Source organism: Brachyhypopomus gauderio, unplaced genomic scaffold (assembly GCF_052324685.1).
Source record: "Brachyhypopomus gauderio isolate BG-103 unplaced genomic scaffold, BGAUD_0.2 sc71, whole genome shotgun sequence".
NCBI lineage: Eukaryota > Metazoa > Chordata > Actinopteri > Gymnotiformes > Hypopomidae > Brachyhypopomus > Brachyhypopomus gauderio.
This window is the reverse complement of record NW_027506892.1, coordinates 1,112,617-1,131,808: the sequence shown is the minus strand read 5'-3', so window position 1 is coordinate 1,131,808 and position 19,192 is coordinate 1,112,617. Positions and strand designations below refer to the sequence as shown.

General features: G+C 48.3%; 1 protein-coding gene and 1 long non-coding RNA gene across 2 annotated transcripts in view; one reads left to right on the top strand and one right to left on the bottom strand.

Moving 5' to 3' along the window:
• LOC143491097 (uncharacterized) overlaps positions 1–406 on the bottom strand; it is a 1,422-nt gene extending 1,016 nt beyond the window's left edge. The window contains exons 1-2 of the long non-coding RNA XR_013125087.1: positions 270–406; positions 1–99 (exon numbers count right to left, since the gene is read on the bottom strand). The exon at positions 1–99 is cut by the window's left edge and continues 82 nt beyond it. This is a non-coding gene — a long non-coding RNA (uncharacterized LOC143491097). The remainder of the gene's footprint in view (positions 100–269) is intronic.
• Positions 407–852: 446 nt separating this feature from the next.
• selenoe (selenoprotein e) lies at positions 853–10,585 on the top strand. The gene is made up of 5 exons (XM_076989842.1): positions 853–2,263; positions 2,509–2,745; positions 3,755–3,831; positions 10,036–10,114; positions 10,327–10,585. The coding sequence occupies exons 2-5, from the start codon at positions 2,629–2,631 to the stop codon at positions 10,468–10,470; spliced, it is 417 nt and encodes a 138-aa protein (XP_076845957.1). The 5' UTR covers positions 853–2,263; positions 2,509–2,628; the 3' UTR covers positions 10,471–10,585.
• Positions 10,586–19,192: the final 8,607 nt, after the last annotated feature.

Sequence of the window (19,192 nt, the reverse complement as noted above, 5' to 3'; positions counted from 1 at the left end):
ATCCATTAGATCCCAATGCAGTTGGACCAATCTGCACTGTCCACTGTCAATCCCTTCCACAGATGTGCTTTACATAGTGAAGTGGTTGCATAACACCGTCTGGAGAAAAACAGTTCAAAACAGTTCTTTTTTCTCTCTCTGTCACACACTGTACTGCTCTGAATGTCAAAGTCAAACTTATTTATTTAGCAATTTTTACAACACATGTTGTCACAAAGCAGCTTTACAATCAGATGGGACAAAAGTAAAATAATGGAATATATGCTCACTTATATCACACGTAAGCGGAGTTGTTCCCACACCAATGAGGTGCTCTGTAATCTGGACACATCTCTGACACATCATATACATGTCATCCTACAAGAAAGAGAGAGAGAGAGAGAGAGAGAGAGAGAGAGAGAGAGAGAGCGAGCAAGGGAGAAAGAGAGAGTGAGAGAGAGAGGGAGGGAGAGAGGGAAAGAAAGAGAGAGAGGGGGTCCTGTGTCTGCTGGCTGATGATATAACATTGGTTTTGTGTTGCATTCCTATGGATAGTGGTTCATTTTCACTGGAAACATTTCTGTCTGTGGCAAAACTGGCACCCCCCCCCCCACCCCCCCCCTCACCCTCCCCCAACTGATACTTTGTGCTTTTCTTTTTTTTAGCATTGGAATACAAACTTGGACGTTATCGCCATCTATTGGTGACTTACTATAAATGCACAGTAAGTGCATGAGTAATCCTATGAAACAATTTAGTTATTGGCATATTACAGAATGTATTTATATACCTGGACAAACAGTCCAGTCATGTGATCTGTGGCCAGATCAGGTGTTTACAAGACAACATCATCCACAGCACCAGAGACCTCCTTCAAAAACATCAGCAATCTTATTCAGCAGGAGCCAGTGGAAGTGTTGTGGCTAGTGAGAGTGTTGTGGTTAGTGGGAGTGTTGTAGGTAGTGAGAGTGTTGTGGTTAGTGGGAGTGTTGTAGGTAGTGAGAGTGTTGTGGTTAGTGGGAGTGTTGTAGGTAGTGAGAGTGTTGTGGTTAGTGGGAGTGTTGTGGTTAGTGAGAGTGTTGTAGATAGTGAGAGTGTTGTAGCTAGTGGGAGTGTTGTGGATAGTGGGAGTGTTGTAGATAGTGGGAGTGTTGTAGATAGTGAGAGTGTTGTAGATAGTGAGAGTGTTGTAGCTAGTGGGAGTGTTGTAGATAGTGGGAGTGTTGTAGATAGTGGGAGTGTTGTAGCTAATGGGAGTGTTGTGGTTAGTGGGATTGTTGTGGCTAGTGGGAGTGTTGTAAGTAGGGGGAGTGTTGTAGCTAGTGGGAGTGTTGTAGGTAGTGGGAGTGTTGTAGCTAGTGGGAGTGTTGTAGTTAGTGGGAGTGTTGTAGCTAATGGGAGTGTTGTAGGTAGTGGGAGTGTTGTGGCTAGTGGGAGTGTTGTAGGTAGTGGGAGTGTTGTGGCTAGTGGGAGTGTTGTAGATAGTGGGAGTGTTGTAGATAGTGGGAGTGTTGTAGGTAGTGGGAGTGTTGTAGGTAGTGGGAGTGTTGTAGCTAGTGGGACTGTTGTAGCTAGTGAAAGTGTTGTAGATAGTGGGAGTGTTGTAGATAGTGGGAGTGTTGTAGCTAGTGAGAGTGTTGTGGATAGTGGGAGTGTTGTGGTTAATGGGAGTGTTGTAGATAGTGGGGGTGTTGTAGCTAGTGAGAGTGTTGTAGCTAGTGGGAGTGTTGTAGCTAGTGAGAGTGTTGTAGCTAGTGGGAGTATTGTAGCTAGTGGGAGTGTTGTAGGTAGTGGGAGTGTTGTAGGTAGTGGGAGTGCGTGTTGTAGGTAGTGGGAGTGTTGTAGCTAATGGGAGTGTTGTGGTTAGTGGGAGTGTTGTAGGTAGTGGGAGTGTTGTAGGTAGTGGGAGTGTTGTAGCTAATGGGAGTGTTGTAGCTAATGGGAGTGTTGTGGTTAGTGGGAGTGTTGTGGTTAGTGGGAGTGTTGTAGCTAGTGGGAGTGTTGTAGCTAGTGGGAGTGTTGTAGCTAGTGGGAGTGTTGTAGCTAGTGGGAGTGTTGTAGCTAGTGTCCAGCTGTCCTGGCTCTTGGTGAGCTGCTGTGGGAATCTCTGACAAACATGCAGGTGTCTATTTACACCAGGCAATATTTGCTTAGTTCAGTAAGTTGCAAACAATTTTGTTAGAAAACTTCTTAAAGGTACTTCAGCAATTTCTCTGAAGATATTTGTTTGATAATCATTCTTTGGGATCTGAGTACGAGTTATGTGGTGTCAAAATATTGTGTGGTAAGAAGTCAAATGACAATTAATTTTATTTCATTCACGCTTTACATTTTTTTTCTTCTTACATTTTTTCATATACATTTTCTACAAATTTAAATGCACAAGTTTTTTAAATATGATTTGACACTGTGAGCTAATTGACCGAGATCATAATTTCTCATCCACAGCTTTACAGCATTACAACGCTGTTAGATTTGGCAAAACGATGATGTGTTAAATTGGCTGTTTGCTTTCACCTTTTTTTCTAGCTGAGAAAAAAAAACAGAACTCTACAGTCCAATCAGTTTCCGCCACGAGCCTGCGTGTGTTGCTATCAGTGCACCTGCGTTTCCCCTCAGCCGTCACACGCACCCACCGGTCACCTCAGCATGGAGCTCCCTGCCTCGCTGCTCCTGACTCTCTGCGCTGTGCTGGGGGCAGCAGCTAACACCACAGAGACTCCCAACACCCAACGACAGCTCGACATAGCCCGGGCCAAACTGCTGGTGAGTGTCTGCCGGGTTGAAGGGTTGTTTGGGTTTTGTTTATGTGGGTTTCATGGTCACCTTGTCAGACACCAGGTGAAAGTCTCTCAGATCGTTCTCATAGTTTTGAGTGTTAGCGTATCTCTGTGTTATCAAAGCTTTAATTGCTGAAGACCAGTTTTTCTATGGCAACTCAGCATAAAGGTTTCTCCCCTCAGGAGGACATCAAAATACCCAAATATACATACATACTACCTTTCTTTTCTTCTCCGACATGGGCCTCCTGTCAGAGGTCTGGAGGCTTCATAGAGCAGTGCAGGACACTTCTCCTCCGAGGGTAGCGTTCTTCTTGTCTTGAGATAAATGTCCTCATTCCTGCAATATGTTAGAGCCACTTCTCCACCATAGGGACCAGTGCTCCCAGTATTCCAGTTGCCACTGGGCCAAGCGTGGTGAACCTTACACACTCTCTCTCTCTCTCTCTCCTTCTATTTTAAATCCCTGATATTTTTTTCCAAGTTTTCATATTGTTTCCTTTAGGAATGTGTTTCCGTCACTTCATCTAATACCAGTGTGTTTTATTCTGCATCTTATCTACTAACACAGTGACTGCTGCACACTAACAATAACATGCAAGAATACACTGATCTGCAGAGTTTATTCTGTCCTATCTTCCCCACTATCTTAGAGCAGAGTTAATATTGATCTGTAGTATCATGTTAGTATTGATCTGTAGTATCATGTTAGTGTTGATCTGTAGTATCATGTTAGTGTTGATCTGTACAATGTGTAAAGGCTGCAGGAAATGGAATGGTTGGTCTCCTGACTGGTGAACGCTCTTCATGACTGTACCGCCACATCAAACCTTTCCACAGTTCCTCTCTGTAATTCTTCACTGCACACATGCACTGTGTGTGACTCCTGCCACTGGGTGAGCGAATGGCTTGTACTTTAGTAACTGAGGAACGGGCTGTCCACCCATGTTGTCTTCTCTGTCTCTGTCCAACGACGTTGTCTTCTCTGTTTCTAGGCTCCCAGTGTGGTCGGATGATCCATCAAAAAGATGCCAGAGCTCTACAACTTCCTGATGGAGCGCTGGGCATTGTAGTATCCACCCTGGCTCAGATTAGCATGGAGATGGATGTTCAGATCCAGCAGGGTTCACTGTGTATGTGTAGTGGGGTCTAGAGTTGAGGGGTTAGGATGGTGCTGTGTAGGTGTAGTGGGGTCTAGAGTTGAGGGGTTAGGATGGTGCTGTGTAGGTGTAGTGGGGTCTAGAGTTGAGGGGTTAGGATGGTGCTGTGTAAGTAGTGGGGTCTAGAGTTGAGGGGCTAGGATGGTGTTGTGTTGGTGTAGTGGGGTCTAGAGTTCAGGGATTAGGATGGTGCTGTGTAGGTGTAGTGGGGTCTAGACTTCAGGGGTTAGGATGGTGCTGTGTAGGTGTAGTGGGGTTTAGAGTTCAGGGGTTAGGATGGTGTTGTGTAGGTGTAGTGGGGTCTAGAGTTGAGGGGTTAGGATGGTGCTGTGTAGGTGTAGTGGGGTCTAGAGTTCAGGGGTTAGGATGGTGCTGTGTAGGTGTAGGTGGGTCTAGACTTCAGGGGTTAGGATGGTGCTGTGTAGGTGTAGTGGGGTCTAGAGTTGAGGGGTTAGGATGGTGCTGTGTAGGTGTAGTGGGGTCTAGACTTCAGGGGTTAGGATGGTGCTGTGTAGGTGTAGTGGGGTCTAGAGTTCAGGGGTTAGGATGGTGCTGTGTAGGTGTAGTGGGGTCTAGAGTTGAGGGGTTAGGATGGTGCTGTGTAGGTGTAGTGGGGTCTAGAGTTGATGGGTTAGGATGGTGCTGTGTAAGTGTAGTGGGGTCTAGAGTTGAGGGGTTAGGATGGTGCTGTGTAGGTGTAGTGGGGTCTAGAGTTCAGGGGTTAGGATGGTGCTGTGTAAGTAGTGGGGTCTAGAGTTGAGGGGCTAGGATGGTGTTGTGTTGGTGTAGTGGGGTCTAGAGTTCAGGGATTAGGATGGTGCTGTGTAGGTGTAGTGGGGTCTAGACTTCAGGGGTTAGGATGGTGCTGTGTAGGTGTAGTGGGGTTTAGAGTTCAGGGGTTAGGATGGTGTTGTGTAGGTGTAGTGGGGTCTAGAGTTGAGGGGTTAGGATGGTGCTGTGTAGGTGTAGTGGGGTCTAGAGTTCAGGGGTTAGGATGGTGCTGTGTAGGTGTAGGTGGGTCTAGACTTCAGGGGTTAGGATGGTGCTGTGTAGGTGTAGTGGGGTCTAGAGTTGAGGGGTTAGGATGGTGCTGTGTAGGTGTAGTGGGGTCTAGACTTCAGGGGTTAGGATGGTGCTGTGTAGGTGTAGTAGGGTCTAGACTTCAGGGGTTAGGATGGTGCTGTGTAGGTGTAGTGGGGTCTAGAGTTGAGGGGTTAGGATGGTGCTGTGTAGGTGTAGTGGGGTCTAGAGTTGATGGGTTAGGATGGTGCTGTGTAAGTGTAGTGGGGTCTAGAGTTGAGGGGTTAGGATGGTGCTGTGTATGTGTAGTGGGGTCTAGAGTTCAGGGGTTAGGATGGTGCTGTGTAGGTGTAGTGGGGTCTAGAGTTCAGGGGTTAGGATGGTGCTGTGTAGGTGTAGTGGGGTCTAGAGTTCAGGGGTTAGGATGGTGCTGTGTAGGTGTAGTGGGGTCTAGAGTTCAGGGGTTAGGATGGTGCTGTGTAGGTGTAGTGGGGTCTAGAGTTCAGGGGTTAGGATGGTGCTGTGTAGGTATAGTGGGGTATAGACTTCAGGGGTTAGGATGGTGCTGTGTAGGTGTAGTGGGGTCTAGAGTTCAGGGGTTAGGATGGTGCTGTGTAGGTGTAGTGGGGTCTAGACTTCAGGGGTTAGGATGGTGCTGTGTAGGTGTAGTGGGGTCTAGAGTTCAGGGGTTAGGATGGTGCTGTGTAGGTGTAGTGGGGTCTAGAGTTCAGGGGTTAGGATGGTGCTGTGTAGGTGTAGTGGGGTCTAGAGTTCAGGGGTTAGGATGGTGCTGTGTAGGTGTAGTGGGGTCTAGAGTTCAGGGGTTAGGATGGTGCTGTGTAGGTGTAGTGGGGTCTAGAGTTGATGGGTTAGGATGGTGCTGTGTAGGTGTAGTGGGGTCTAGAGTTGATGGGTTAGGATGGTGCTGTGTAGGTGTAGTGGGGTCTAGAGTTGAGGGGTTAGGATGGTGCTGTGTAGGTGTAGTGGGGTCTAGAGTTCAGGGGTTAGGATGGTGCTGTGTAGGTGTAGTGGGGTCTAGAGTTGAGGGGTTAGGATGGTGCTGTGTAGGTGTAGTGGGGTCTAGAGTTCAGGGGTTAGGATGGTGCTGTGTAGGTGTAGTGGGGTCTAGAGTTCAGGGGTTAGGATGGTGCTGTGTAGGTGTAGTGGGGTCTAGACTTCAGGGGTTAGGATGGTGCTGTGTAGGTGTAGTGGGGTCTAGAGTTCAGGGGTTAGGATGGTGCTGTGTAGGTGTAGTGGGGTCTAGAGTTCAGGGGTTAGGATGGTGCTGTGTAGGTGTAGTGGGGTCTAGAGTTCAGGGGTTAGGATGGTGCTGTGTAAGTGTAGTGGGGTCTAGAGTTCAGGGGTTAGGATGGTGCTGTGTAGGTATAGTGGGGTCTAGACTTCAGGGGTTAGGATGGTGCTGTGTAGGTGTAGTGGGGTCTAGAGTTCAGGGGTTAGGATGGTGCTGTGTAGGTGTAGTGGGGTCTAGACTTCAGGGGTTAGGATGGTGCTGTGTAGGTGTAGTGGGGTCTAGAGTTCAGGGGTTAGGATGGTGCTGTGTAGGTGTAGTGGGGTCTAGAGTTCAGGGGTTAGGATGGTGCTGTGTAGGTGTAGTGGGGTCTAGAGTTCAGGGGTTAGGATGGTGCTGTGTAGGTGTAGTGGGGTCTAGAGTTCAGGGGTTAGGATGGTGCTGTGTAGGTGTAGTGGGGTCTAGAGTTGATGGGTTAGGATGGTGCTGTGTAGGTGTAGTGGGGTCTAGAGTTGATGGGTTAGGATGGTGCTGTGTAGGTGTAGTGGGGTCTAGAGTTGAGGGGTTAGGATGGTGCTGTGTAGGTGTAGTGGGGTCTAGAGTTCAGGGGTTAGGATGGTGCTGTGTAGGTGTAGTGGGGTCTAGAGTTGAGGGGTTAGGATGGTGCTGTGTAGGTGTAGTGGGGTCTAGAGTTCAGGGGTTAGGATGGTGCTGTGTAGGTGTAGTGGGGTCTAGAGTTCAGGGGTTAGGATGGTGCTGTGTAGGTGTAGTGGGGTCTAGAGTTCAGGGGTTAGGATGGTGCTGTGTAGGTGTAGTGGGGTCTAGAGTTCAGGGGTTAGGATGGTGCTGTGTAGGTGTAGTGGGGTCTAGACTTCAGGGGTTAGGATGGTGCTGTGTAGGTGTAGTGGGGTCTAGAGTTGATGGGTTAGGATGGTGCTGTGTAGGTGTAGTGGGGTCTAGAGTTGATGGGTTAAGATGGTGCTGTGTAGGTGTAGTGGGGTCTAGAGTTGAGGGGTTAGGATGGTGCTGTGTAGGTGTAGTGGGGTCTAGAGTTCAGGGGTTAGGATGGTGCTGTGTAGGTGTAGTGGGGTCTAGAGTTCAGGGGTTAGGATGGTGCTGTGTAGGTGTAGTGGGGTCTAGAGTTCAGGGGTTAGGATGGTGCTGTGTAGGTGTAGTGGGGTCTAGAGTTCAGGGGTTAGGATGGTGCTGTGTAGGTATAGTGGGGTCTAGACTTCAGGGGTTAGGATGGTGCTGTGTAGGTGTAGTGGGGTCTAGACTTCAGGGGTTAGGATGGTGCTGTGTAGGTGTAGTGGGGTCTAGAGTTCAGGGGTTAGGATGGTGCTGTGTAGGTGTAGTGGGGTCTAGAGTTCAGGGGTTAGGATGGTGCTGCGTAGGTGTAGTGGGGTCTAGAGTTCAGGGGTTAGGATGGTGCTGTGTAGGTGTAGTGGGGTCTAGAGTTCAGGGGTTAGGATGGTGCTGTGTAGGTGTAGTGGGGTCTAGAGTTCAGGGGTTAGGATGGTGCTGTGTAGGTGTAGGTGGGTCTAGACTTCAGGGGTTAGGATGGTGCTGTGTAGGTGTAGTGGGGTCTAGACTTCAGGGGTTAGGATGGTGCTGTGTAGGTGTAGTGGGGTCTAGAGTTCAGGGGTTAGGATGGTGCTGTGTAGGTGTAGTGGGGTCTAGAGTTCAGGGATTAGGATGGTGCTGTGTAGGTGTAGTGGGGTCTAGAGTTCAGGGGTTAGGATGGTGCTGTGTAGGTGTAGTGGGGTCTAGAGTTCAGGGGTTAGGATGGTGCTGTGTAGGTTTAGTGGGGTCTAGACTTCAGGGGTTAGGATGGTGCTGTGTAGGTGTAGTGGGGTCTAGAGTTCAGGGGTTAGGATGGTGCTGTGTAGGTGTAGTGGGGTCTAGAGTTCAGGGGTTAGGATGGTGCTGTGTAGGTGTAGTGGGGTCTAGAGTTGAGGGGTTAGGATGGTGCTGTGTAGGTGTAGGTGGGTCTAGACTTCAGGGGTTAGGATGGTGCTGTGTAGGTGTAGTGGGGTCTAGACTTCAGGGGTTAGGATGGTGCTGTGTAGGTGTAGTGGGGTCTAGAGTTCAGGGGTTAGGATGGTGCTGTGTAGGTGTAGTGGGGTCTAGAGTTCAGGGGTTAGGATGGTGCTGTGTAGGTGTAGTGGGGTCTAGAGTTGATGGGTTAGGATGGTGCTGTGTAGGTGTAGTGGGGTCTAGAGTTGATGGGTTAGGATGGTGCTGTGTAGGTGTAGTGGGGTCTAGAGTTCAGGGGTTAGGATGGTGCTGTGTAGGTGTAGTGGGGTCTAGAGTTGATGGGTTAGGATGGTGCTGTGTAGGTGTAGTGGGGTCTAGAGTTGAGGGGTTAGGATGGTGCTGTGTAGGTGTAGTGGGGTCTAGAGTTCAGGGGTTAGGATGGTGCTGTGTAGGTGTAGTGGGGTCTAGAGTTGAGGGGTTAGGATGGTGCTGTGTAGGTGTAGTGGGGTCTAGAGTTCAGGGGTTAGGATGGTGCTGTGTAGGTGTAGTGGGGTCTAGAGTTCAGGGGTTAGGATGGTGCTGTGTAGGTGTAGTGGGGTCTAGACTTCAGGGGTTAGGATGGTGCTGTGTAGGTGTAGTGGGGTCTAGAGTTCAGGGGTTAGGATGGTGCTGTGTAGGTGTAGTGGGGTCTAGAGTTCAGGGGTTAGGATGGTGCTGTGTAGGTGTAGTGGGGTCTAGAGTTCAGGGGTTAGGATGGTGCTGTGTAGGTATAGTGGGGTCTAGACTTCAGGGGTTAGGATGGTGCTGTGTAGGTGTAGTGGGGTCTAGAGTTCAGGGGTTAGGATGGTGCTGTGTAGGTGTAGTGGGGTCTAGACTTCAGGGGTTAGGATGGTGCTGTGTAGGTGTAGTGGGGTCTAGAGTTCAGGGGTTAGGATGGTGCTGTGTAGGTGTAGTGGGGTCTAGAGTTCAGGGGTTAGGATGGTGCTGTGTAGGTGTAGTGGGGTCTAGAGTTCAGGGGTTAGGATGGTGCTGTGTAGGTATAGTGGGGTCTAGACTTCAGGGGTTAGGATGGTGCTGTGTAGGTGTAGTGGGGTCTAGAGTTCAGGGGTTAGGATGGTGCTGTGTAGGTGTAGTGGGGTCTAGACTTCAGGGGTTAGGATGGTGCTGTGTAGGTGTAGTGGGGTCTAGAGTTCAGGGGTTAGGAAGGTGCTGTGTAGGTGTAGTGGGGTCTAGACTTCAGGGGTTAGGATGGTGCTGTGTAGGTGTAGTGGGGTCTAGAGTTCAGGGGTTAGGATGGTGCTGTGTAGGTGTAGTTGGGTCTAGAGTTCAGGGGTTAGGATGGTGCTGTGTAGGTGTAGTGGGGTGTAGAGTTCAGGGGTTAGGATGGTGCTGTGTAGGTGTAGTGGGGTCTAGAGTTCAGGGGTTAGGATGGTGCTGTGTAGGTGTAGTGGGGTCTAGAGTTCAGGGGTTAGGATGGTGCTGTGTAGGTGTAGTGGGGTCTAGAGTTCAGGGGTTAGGATGGTGCTGTGTAGGTGTAGTGGGGTCTAGAGTTGAGGGGTTAGGATGGTGCTGTGTAGGTGTAGTGGGGTCTAGAGTTCAGGGGTTAGGATGGTGCTGTGTAGGTGTAGTGGGGTCTAGACTTCAGGGGTTAGGATGGTGTTGTGTAGGTGTAGTGGGGTCTAGAGTTGAGGGGTTAGGATGGTGTTGTGTTGGTGTAGTGGGGTCTAGAGTTGAGGGGTTAGGACCGTGCTGGGATCTCAGAGCTGCGGCATGTCTATACACAGGTGCAATTTCCTTACAGGAGTTGAAACAAATGTTGTCCATCCCCCAACGTCTTGAGTGTGTGTTTGCTTTAACCCATGTGTGAAAGTCATAATCTAGAGTACGACTCTGGAGAAGATAAAAACCCTCGCCTTGTCTTCTACAATGACAAGGACGTAGTGGTGAAGGTAAGACATCTCTTGGGTGCTTCCACTGACTTCTCAGATTCACATTTACAAAAAATATTCAACAAATGGAATGAGCCACCCTTAGGCCTACATTACCCACAGTTCCACAGCACTGGTCCATATTTACAGCGGCTAATAAAGGTTTTGTTGATAAGTCTCCTGTGTTATTCTTGATCACTTACCTGACAACTGAGCCGCTTTTTTGCCCTCAGACAGTTCCTGTGAAGAAGATGAAGGCAGATGAGATCAGTGATCTCCTCGATTCTCTGGGTTTCTATAAGAGGTCAAAGAAAGGCGAGACGGTACCTGAAGAGTTCCAGAACTTCCCTCTGAGAGCGCCACGGGACGAACTGTGACACCTGGTGGCCAGTCGCTGTAACTGCACCCAGACAAACATGACGCCCAGGTCCCCAAGACCTCGAAAAGGGGTCAGGATTTGGGCTGAGACAATGATAGCTTGGTGCAGCTACATCCACTAATCACTTCAGCACTCTGTGAACTTCATTATAATAAATGGTTTGGAAATCATCTCATGGTGTGATGGTGTGTTCATTCACAGGAAAATGTGAAAAGCTTTTTTTCTCAAAGCAGCCGACACTATACATCAGCTCCAACTGAGTAAGGATAATGAGAAATCTGTCACATCTAATGACAAGTGTAATTGTGAGAGTTTTGTCTCCAAACTAAACTGTCTGATACCCACTCTCTAGGAACCAGTGTACTAGCTGTTAAGGATGCCTACCCAGAGGTATTTGACACATTTAATTAGAATCCAGACGGTGCGGTGGAGAAGGGGGGGACAGATGCATGGCTAACGCTAATCCACTGTCAAATGGTCTGCCTCCTCAGATTTAATCTGGTTAGCATTCAGATGCATGCTGCTAATCTTGGCTGACACACAGCCAACTAGAGTTTGTGTGGGACAGATAACAGCAGGGGGTGAATGTTCCCGTAAGCCTGACACGCCCGTGTTGGACATGCCGACACCCAAACACCTGAGAGGGGTCTGACACAGACAGACACTTCAGCGCTTCTCAGTTACAAACGGGGGGATAACAGTGACATGAGGAACTAGATGATGGCGGAGGATGAAGGTGAGATCTTCAGAGAGGATTAAGATGTTCACTCGCATTTATACTTGGTGGGGTAGAGCTGTTGGGTTTCGGTATATTTGTGCGATGCTTGTAGCAGTAATTAATATTTCCTTCATTAAAACATGTAAATGTTTAGGTTCTCATTCCTAACCTAAACACTGTATTAAAAATGTGTCACAACAAAATAGTTTATTTCAAACCTGTACTAATATGTTGTACTAAATGCTAAAATGTAAGGTTTTTGTAAGAATTTTAGGAGAATTCATTTGTTGAAATAGTTGCTATTCTTCACTATGTAACTGTTCTCAGTGAACAGAGCAGTGTCATGTGACATGTCATGATTCTTCCCTTTCTGGTGGGTCTCTGAGGTCATCATGCTGGAATTAAAGGTGTGTCCTGCAGAAATGAATTAACTCTATATTCATACAGTTTTGGCATGTTGTACATACATCTCATTTTGGCACAGTGAGATGGTTGGTATAATATCATATTTTATACCCCACTGCAGTTTCTATGTGTGTGTGTGTGTGTGTGTGTGTGTGTGTGTGTGTGTGTGTGTGTGTGTGTGTGAGTGAAATTTACAGTTCTCTCTGCTGCCAACATACTACCAGTGTCTGGCAGTAACAGGACTGGCACTCATTAGCGTATTTCAGGTGGTTCGTCTGTACCTTGGGTACACTGGGAACCTGAGCGAACAGGTACTGCAGGGATCGTCAGCATGTGAAGGTGTGTGTTCTGCAGGTGTGTGTACTGCAGGTGTGTGGACTGCAGGTGTGTGGACTGCAGGTGTGTGTTCTGCAGGTGTGTGTACTGCAGGTGTGTGGACTGCAGGTGTGTGGACTGCAGGTGTGTGTTCTGCAGGTGTGTGTTCTGCAGGTGTGTGGACTGCAGGTGTGTGATCTGCAGGTGTGTGGACTGCAGGTGTGTGTTCTGCACGTGTGTGTTCTGCAGGTGTGTGGACTGCAGGTGTGTGTTCTGCAGGTGTGTATTCTGCAGGTGTGTGGACTGCAGGTGTGTGGACTGCAGGTGTGTGTACTGCAGGTGTGTGTTCTGCAGGTGTGTCTACTGCAGGTGTGTGTTCTGCAGGTGTGTGTTCTGCAGGTGTGTGTTCTGCAGGTGTGTGTACTGCAGGTGTGTGTTCTGCAGGTGTGTGTACTGCAGGTGTGTGGACTGCAGGTGTGTGTTCTGCAGGTGTGTGTTCTGCAGGTGTGTGGACTGCAGGTGTGTGTTCTGCAGGTGTGTGTTCTGCAGGTGTGTGTTCTGCAGGTGAGTGTTCTGCAGGTGTGTGGACTGCAGGTGTGTGTTCTGCAGGTGTGTGTTCTGCAGGTGTGTGTTCTGCAGGTGTGTGTACTGCAGGTGTGTGTGTTGGCAGGTGTGTGTACTGCAGGTGTGTGTACTGCAGGTGTGTGTTCTGCAGGTGTGTGTGTTGGCAGGTGTGTGTTCTGCAGGTGTGTGTTCTGCAGGTGTGTGTTCTGCAGGTGTGTGGACTGCAGGTGTGTGTTCTGCAGGTGTGTGGACTGCAGGTGTGTGTTCTGCAGGTGTGTGTTCTGCAGGTGTGTGTTCTGCAGGTGAGTGTTCTGCAGGTGAGTGTTCTGCAGGTGTGTGTTCTGCAGGTGTGTGTTCTGCAGGTGTGTGTTCTGCAGGTGTGTGTGTTTGCAGGTGTGTGTGTTGGCAGGTGTGTGTACTGCAGGTGTGTGTGTTCTGCAGGTGTGTGTTCTGCAGGTGTGTGTACTGCAGGTGTGTGTACTGCAGGTGTGTGTTCTGCAGGTGTGTGGACTGCAGGTGTGTGGACTGCAGGTGTGTGTACTGCAGGTGTGTGTTCTGCAGGTGTGTGTACTGCAGGTGTGTGTACTGCAGGTGTGTGTTCTGCAGGTGTGTGGACTGCAGGTGTGTGTTCTGCAGGTGTGTGTTCTGCAGGTGTGTGTTCTGCAGGTGTGTGGACTGCAGGTGTGTGTTCTGCAGGTGTGTGTTCTGCAGGTGTGTGTTCTCCAGGTGAGTGTTCTGCAGGTGTGTGTTCTGCAGGTGTGTGTTCTGCAGGTGTGTGTACTGCAGGTGTGTGTGTTGGCAGGTGTGTGTACTGCAGGTGTGTGTTCTGCAGGTGTGTGTGTTGGCAGGTGTGTGTTCTGCAGGTGTGTGTTCTGCAGGTGTCTGTTCTGCAGGTGTGTGTACTGCAGGTGTGTGTACTGCAGGTGTGTGTGTTGGCAGGTGTGTGTTCTGCAGGTGTGTGTTTTGCAGGTGTGTGTTTTGCAGGTGTGTGGACTGCAGGTGTGTGTTCTGCAGGTGTGTGGACTGCAGGTGTGTGTTCTGCAGGTGAGTGTTCTGCAGGTGTGTGGACTGCAGGTGTGTGTTCTGCAGGTGAGTGTTCTGCAGGTGAGTGTTCTGCAGGTGTGTGTACTGCAGGTGTGTGTACTGCAGGTGTGTGTACTGCAGGTGTGTGTTCTGCAGGTGTGTGTTCTGCAGGTGTGTGTACTGCAGGTGTGTGTACTGCAGGTGTGTGTTCTGCAGGTGTGTGTTCTGCAGGTGTGTGTACTGCAGGTGTGTGTACTGCAGGTGTGTGTTCTGCAGGTGTGTGTGTTCTGCAGGTGTGTGTACTGCAGGTGTGTGTTCTGCAGGTGTGTGTACTGCAGGTGTGTGTACTGCAGGTGTGTGTGTTCTGCAGGTGTGTGTTCTGCAGGTGTGTGTTCTGCAGGTGTGTGTACTGCAGGTGTGTGTGTTCTGCAGGTGTGTGTTCTGCAGGTGTGTGTTCTGCAGGTGTGTGTACTGCAGGTGTGTGTACTGCAGGTGTGTGTGTACTGCAGGTGTGTGTGTTCTGCAGGTGTGTGTTCTGCAGGTGTGTGTACTGCAGGTGTGTGTACTGCAGGTGTGTGTACTGCAGGTGTGTGTGTTCTGCAGGTGTGTGTGTTCTGCAGGTGTGTGTTCTGCAGGTGTGTGTTCTGCAGGTGTGTGTACTGCAGGTGTGTGTGTTCTGCAGGTGTGTGTGTTCTGCAGGTGTGTGTGTTCTGCAGGTGTGTGTTCTGCAGGTGTGTGTGTTCTGCAGGTGTTCAGTGTTCTCCCCTCATCTCCCCTGAGGTTCCTGAACTTGCCGGATTCTGGCTGACCTCTGTTTCTCCTCCTCTTCCTCACTGACGAAGGCCTCATGATCCTCCGTCTGGAGTGGGCGGGGCACTCTGTGTACCTGACACTCCTACTGGAGGAGGTGTTCTGCTCCATAGTGGCCCTGCAGCGTACAAGCAGGAAGTTGGTTCAGCGTTTCCACCTGGAACAGACAGACCATGAACACAGACGGGCTGCTCACAGACAGTAAGACCCACAGGGCCAGTGTGTGTGTGTGTGTGTGTGTGTGTGTGTGTGTGTCTGCTTGTGTGGGTGGCTGTGTGTGTATATGTGTGTGTGTGTGTGTGTGGGGGGGGTAATTATAGATTTGTGTGTGTGTGTGTGTGTGTGTGTGTGTGTGTGTGTGTGTGTGTGTGTGTGTGTGTGTGTGTGTGTGTGTGTGTGTGTGTGTTTTGAAGTGCTAAATTGATTTTTTTTGTTTTTTTGTGCTAAAAAGATTTTGGTTCTATTACACAAAAGTAGTGATCAAACCATATAACCTGGATAAAATATTAAATCTCTGCATTTAACAAATTAAAACACTTTATACAAATGAAATAAACCTAAAAATATATTGAAATAAAAAATATAATCACTATGTTTTATGGTAACTATTAAGAGTCTATTCAGATAGCATCATTGTCACGGTGAAGGACTCACAGTTCTACTCTGAACGGTAATGACCTGTGTTGTACAACAGAGCACAAACAACGAAGAATGCTATGGGATGTAATGAGCGTCTTGGCCACATGGTGGTGCTGGAGGGTTGTTAGAACTACAAGCAGATTATGCTGCAAATAAACATTCAAGGGATGACTCATCAGGTTCCCATGCGGCACAAACACACACACACACACACACACACACACACACACTGCAGTGGGAAACACTACTAGTCCCCGAGAGATTGCATTTTGCAAACTGCATAAATATTTTCAGAACACACTGCACCAGTGCCTATTTCATTTATTTTATATGACAACATCTGGGTCACCACAGTATGACACTGAATAATGTAATATTGTCATATTCGTATCAAATCAAATTTTCCAGTTACCATCATGCTGTTTGGGTCTTTTATATATTACCATCACCTTTTTGGTATTCGTCTTTTCCTGTGACCTATCAGACTTTTGTTTTTACGTCAGTTCTATCAATAATCAGACATGTGACAGTTTTGAGAGAGAGAGAGAGAGAGAGAGAGAGAGAGAGAGAGAGAGTGTGTGTGTGTGTGTGTGAGAAAGAGAAGCCCATTCTCCTATCATCCTATCATAAGGAATCAACCCAGCGATGACACTAAACCCAATGTCCCCATGTCAGATGGAGCTCCGTCATCATATGTTAGTGACATTTCTAAGACAGCGTTAACACCATCATCTAAATGACTCAATTTCCCCAGTCTGCTGTGTGTACCAGCAGTAAATGTGATAACAAGGATTTTATGACAGCCTCCATTCCCTGGCCCCGCCCCTGGCCCCGCCTCAATCCCCACCTCATCAGAACTTCTTCACGTCGTTTCTCTCTGGTGGAGATGCTGGTCCAGATGTTCTGCTTGTCTCACTTGCTTGAAACCACCAAGAGGATGAAGTCCGAGAATCCGCTCACTGACTCAGCAAAGATAGCCCACACTGGAGGTCTGGTCCATAGCAAAGATAGCCCACACTGGAGGTCTGGTCCATAGCAAAGATAGCCCACACTGGAGGTCTGGTCCATAGCAAAGATAGCCCACACTGGAGGTCTGGTCCATAGCAAAGATAGCCCACACTGGAGGTCTGGTCCATAGCAAAGATAGCCCACACTGGAGGTCTGGTCCATAGCAAAGATAGCCCACACTGGAGGTCTGGTCCATAGCAAAGATAGCCCACACTGGAGGTCTGGTCCACAGCAAAGATAGCCCACACTGGAGGTCTGGTCCATAGCAAAGATAGCCCACACTGGAGGTCTGGTCCATTTGTAAGGCGTGAGGGGATGGTGTTGTGATTCAGTGGAGCAGCTACAACACGCCTCTCTCCACCAGCACTGCACGGATTCATTATTTACACTGGCACAGGTGCGAGAATTAGAGTTAGTAGTCATCTGTGCAGAAGTCTCTCGGTCTTTCTCTCTCTTGCTCTGTGTGTGTGTGAAATAAATCTAATTGCAATATTAAAGCTCTTACAGCCCCTGGTTATGTCTCTATAGAGGTTTTTAATGAGCACTTTGGGGCTTGCCTAAAACTGTTCAAGCACCTGAAAGACCTTCCACTATGAGCCAGTGTCTCATACGCTAGTTGATTGCTCCAGAAAACAGATGACAGGTGCTTTAGTGTTACATAATAGAGAAGAAGCATAGAGAATCGTGAAGGGTGGTAGAATGACAAAGAGTCTATTTTTAGCTCTACAGCAGTAAAACAGTTCTGACATTAGGATTATACATTGTTGAGAATACCAAAATGGATGTAGTTGTAATGGACTAACTACAGTCAAACTGATAAAAGGTTTATCATAACTCAAACACTTGTGACATATACACCACGATACATTCAAATCCAAATGTGCTGCATGATGTTAATAATAAATTAATGTAAAGATCACACCTACAGGATTGTGTATGGAATGCTTCTGTTAGTAAATGTAAATGTATATTCAGTCATGTTCATCCCACTCTCATGCAGGTTCAAACAGACCCTACACACGTTTGGAAGGAGAAAGAAAAATAATCAGAAAACTCACTTTCCTTTAAGTTTCAGATGTGCTGCTGACAGCAACGTCAATTTTGCCTGCCATCCGGTAAAGATCACGAAGGCCGTGTCAGTGGGGACGGCAGCGTCTACACGACTCGTTTCTCTCCTCCAGACAGAGGCTGAAATGTGGTTTTCTCACCTCTTCTCACTTACCTTGATGAGGGAGCCGTCGTGAGACCTGACCCCCACGTGGCTTCTGCTGACCGCTCCGTAATGACTCTGCCCTCCGCCACTCCAGAGGAGAGCGTGACTGGATCTGCAGTGTGATGGAGAGTTGTGAGAGCACTGCGCAGATCACGTCATGTTTTAAGGGAGAAACTCTTTGAGGTCTGGCACCATCTCGCCGGCCTGGACGCGGGACATGCCTCACACCTGCACCGGGTCAGTCCCGCGTACCCAGTGTGCCTGTCGTCATGACAACCCTTGTGGTCATCTCTGATTCCGGGCAGTGCGATGAGGAAGATGAGGAGGATGCGTCCGTGTCTCACCAGTTGGCCACGCCCCCACCTCTGGGACTCCGCCCCTATAGGCCTGTAGCTATCCTTCTGGGCTGGGTAGAGAATCTGTTTGGAAAATCTATGGTAATCCAAGATATGTTTTTCTAATGTTCAGTTTAACAGATAGAGAGCAAAACCAGTGTAGATTATTAGGAAGATGTGGAGAAATTCATCCATTTGTTTACTCTGGAGATAAAAACCCCATAGTTCCACCGTTTACAGGACAGGTAAAATACAAGTTATCCTGTGGTCAAATACGAGCTATGCTGTGGTAAAGTACAAGTTATCCTGTGGTAAAATACAAGTTATCCTGTGGTAAAATACAAGTTATCCTGTGGTAAAGTACGAGCTATCCTGTGGTAAAATACAAGTTATCCTGTGGTAAAATACAAGTTATCCTGTGGTAAAGTACGAGCTATCCTGTGGTAAAGTACGAGCTATCCTGTGGTAAAATACGAGCTATCCTGTGGTAAAGTACGAGCTATCCTGTGGTAAAATACGAGCTATCCTGTGGTAAAGTACGAGCTATCCTGTGGTAAAATACGAGCTATCCTGTGGTAAAGTACGAGTTATCCTGTGGTAAAATACGAGTTATCCTGTGGTAAAATACGAGCTATCCTGTGGTAATGGGAACGTGATGGATGCCTTTAGACAGATGACTTCATTACACGGTGACACTTTGTTGATGGAGTTTCCTTTGAGGAATGATTGCAGTTCGTTTCAGTTGAGACTAATAGATTTGATCAAGAATGGGAAAAAATTCCTTTGCTGATTCAAGATATCATTCATGATGCATGGATGGGCAAAGTTTGGGATTCTGTGGTTTTACAAGCCTTTTCTCAACAGACATGTTCTGTAGTTTCAGTGAGTGTCAGTACAAGATGCTTTGTTTTGTGATCGGTTACGGTTTGACGGTAATGTCAATGCAATGACATGACAACTGGGCCTGACACAGACCTACTGGAAGACACGCAGACCTACTGGAAGACACGCAGACCTACTGGAAGACACGCAGACACACAGACCTATTGGAAGACACACAGACCTATTGGAAGACACGCAGACATACTGGAAGACACGCAGACCTACCGGAAGACACGCAGACCTACCGGAAGACACGCAGACATACTGGAAGACACGTAGACCTACTGGAAGACACACAGACCTACTGGAAGACACGCAGACACACAGACCTATTGGAAGACACGCAGACCTACTGGAAGACACACAGACATACTGGAAGACACGCAGACCTACTGGAAGACACGCAGACCTACTGGAAAACACGCAGCTCTGAAACTAACGCTGGACCCGACGGGGTTTATTCCGGCAGTGTCCATTTAAAAATATAACTCAGATTAGGCTACATTACCAAATAGAGCGATCCGTGTGATTACTAATTCATTTCCAGTTCGGAACCCAAGAGTTAGAAACCCGAGTTAAGATTTAAGACATGAACATCTCAAATCCACACAGGCCAAAGATGCAAAAGCATTTTTTCTCCTGAAATTAATGTTACCGCAATCCAGAGCTGTTTCTCCTCAACCCAGCAGACCGTTTTATTTAGCAGGAGAAGTGCTCGGCCTCGTTTATCTTACTCCGTGTCCGTGTGGGCGGGGCCGCACTGGAAGCGCGTTTCCAGTGTGTCCGCGTGCTGGAAAGCTGCTGGTGG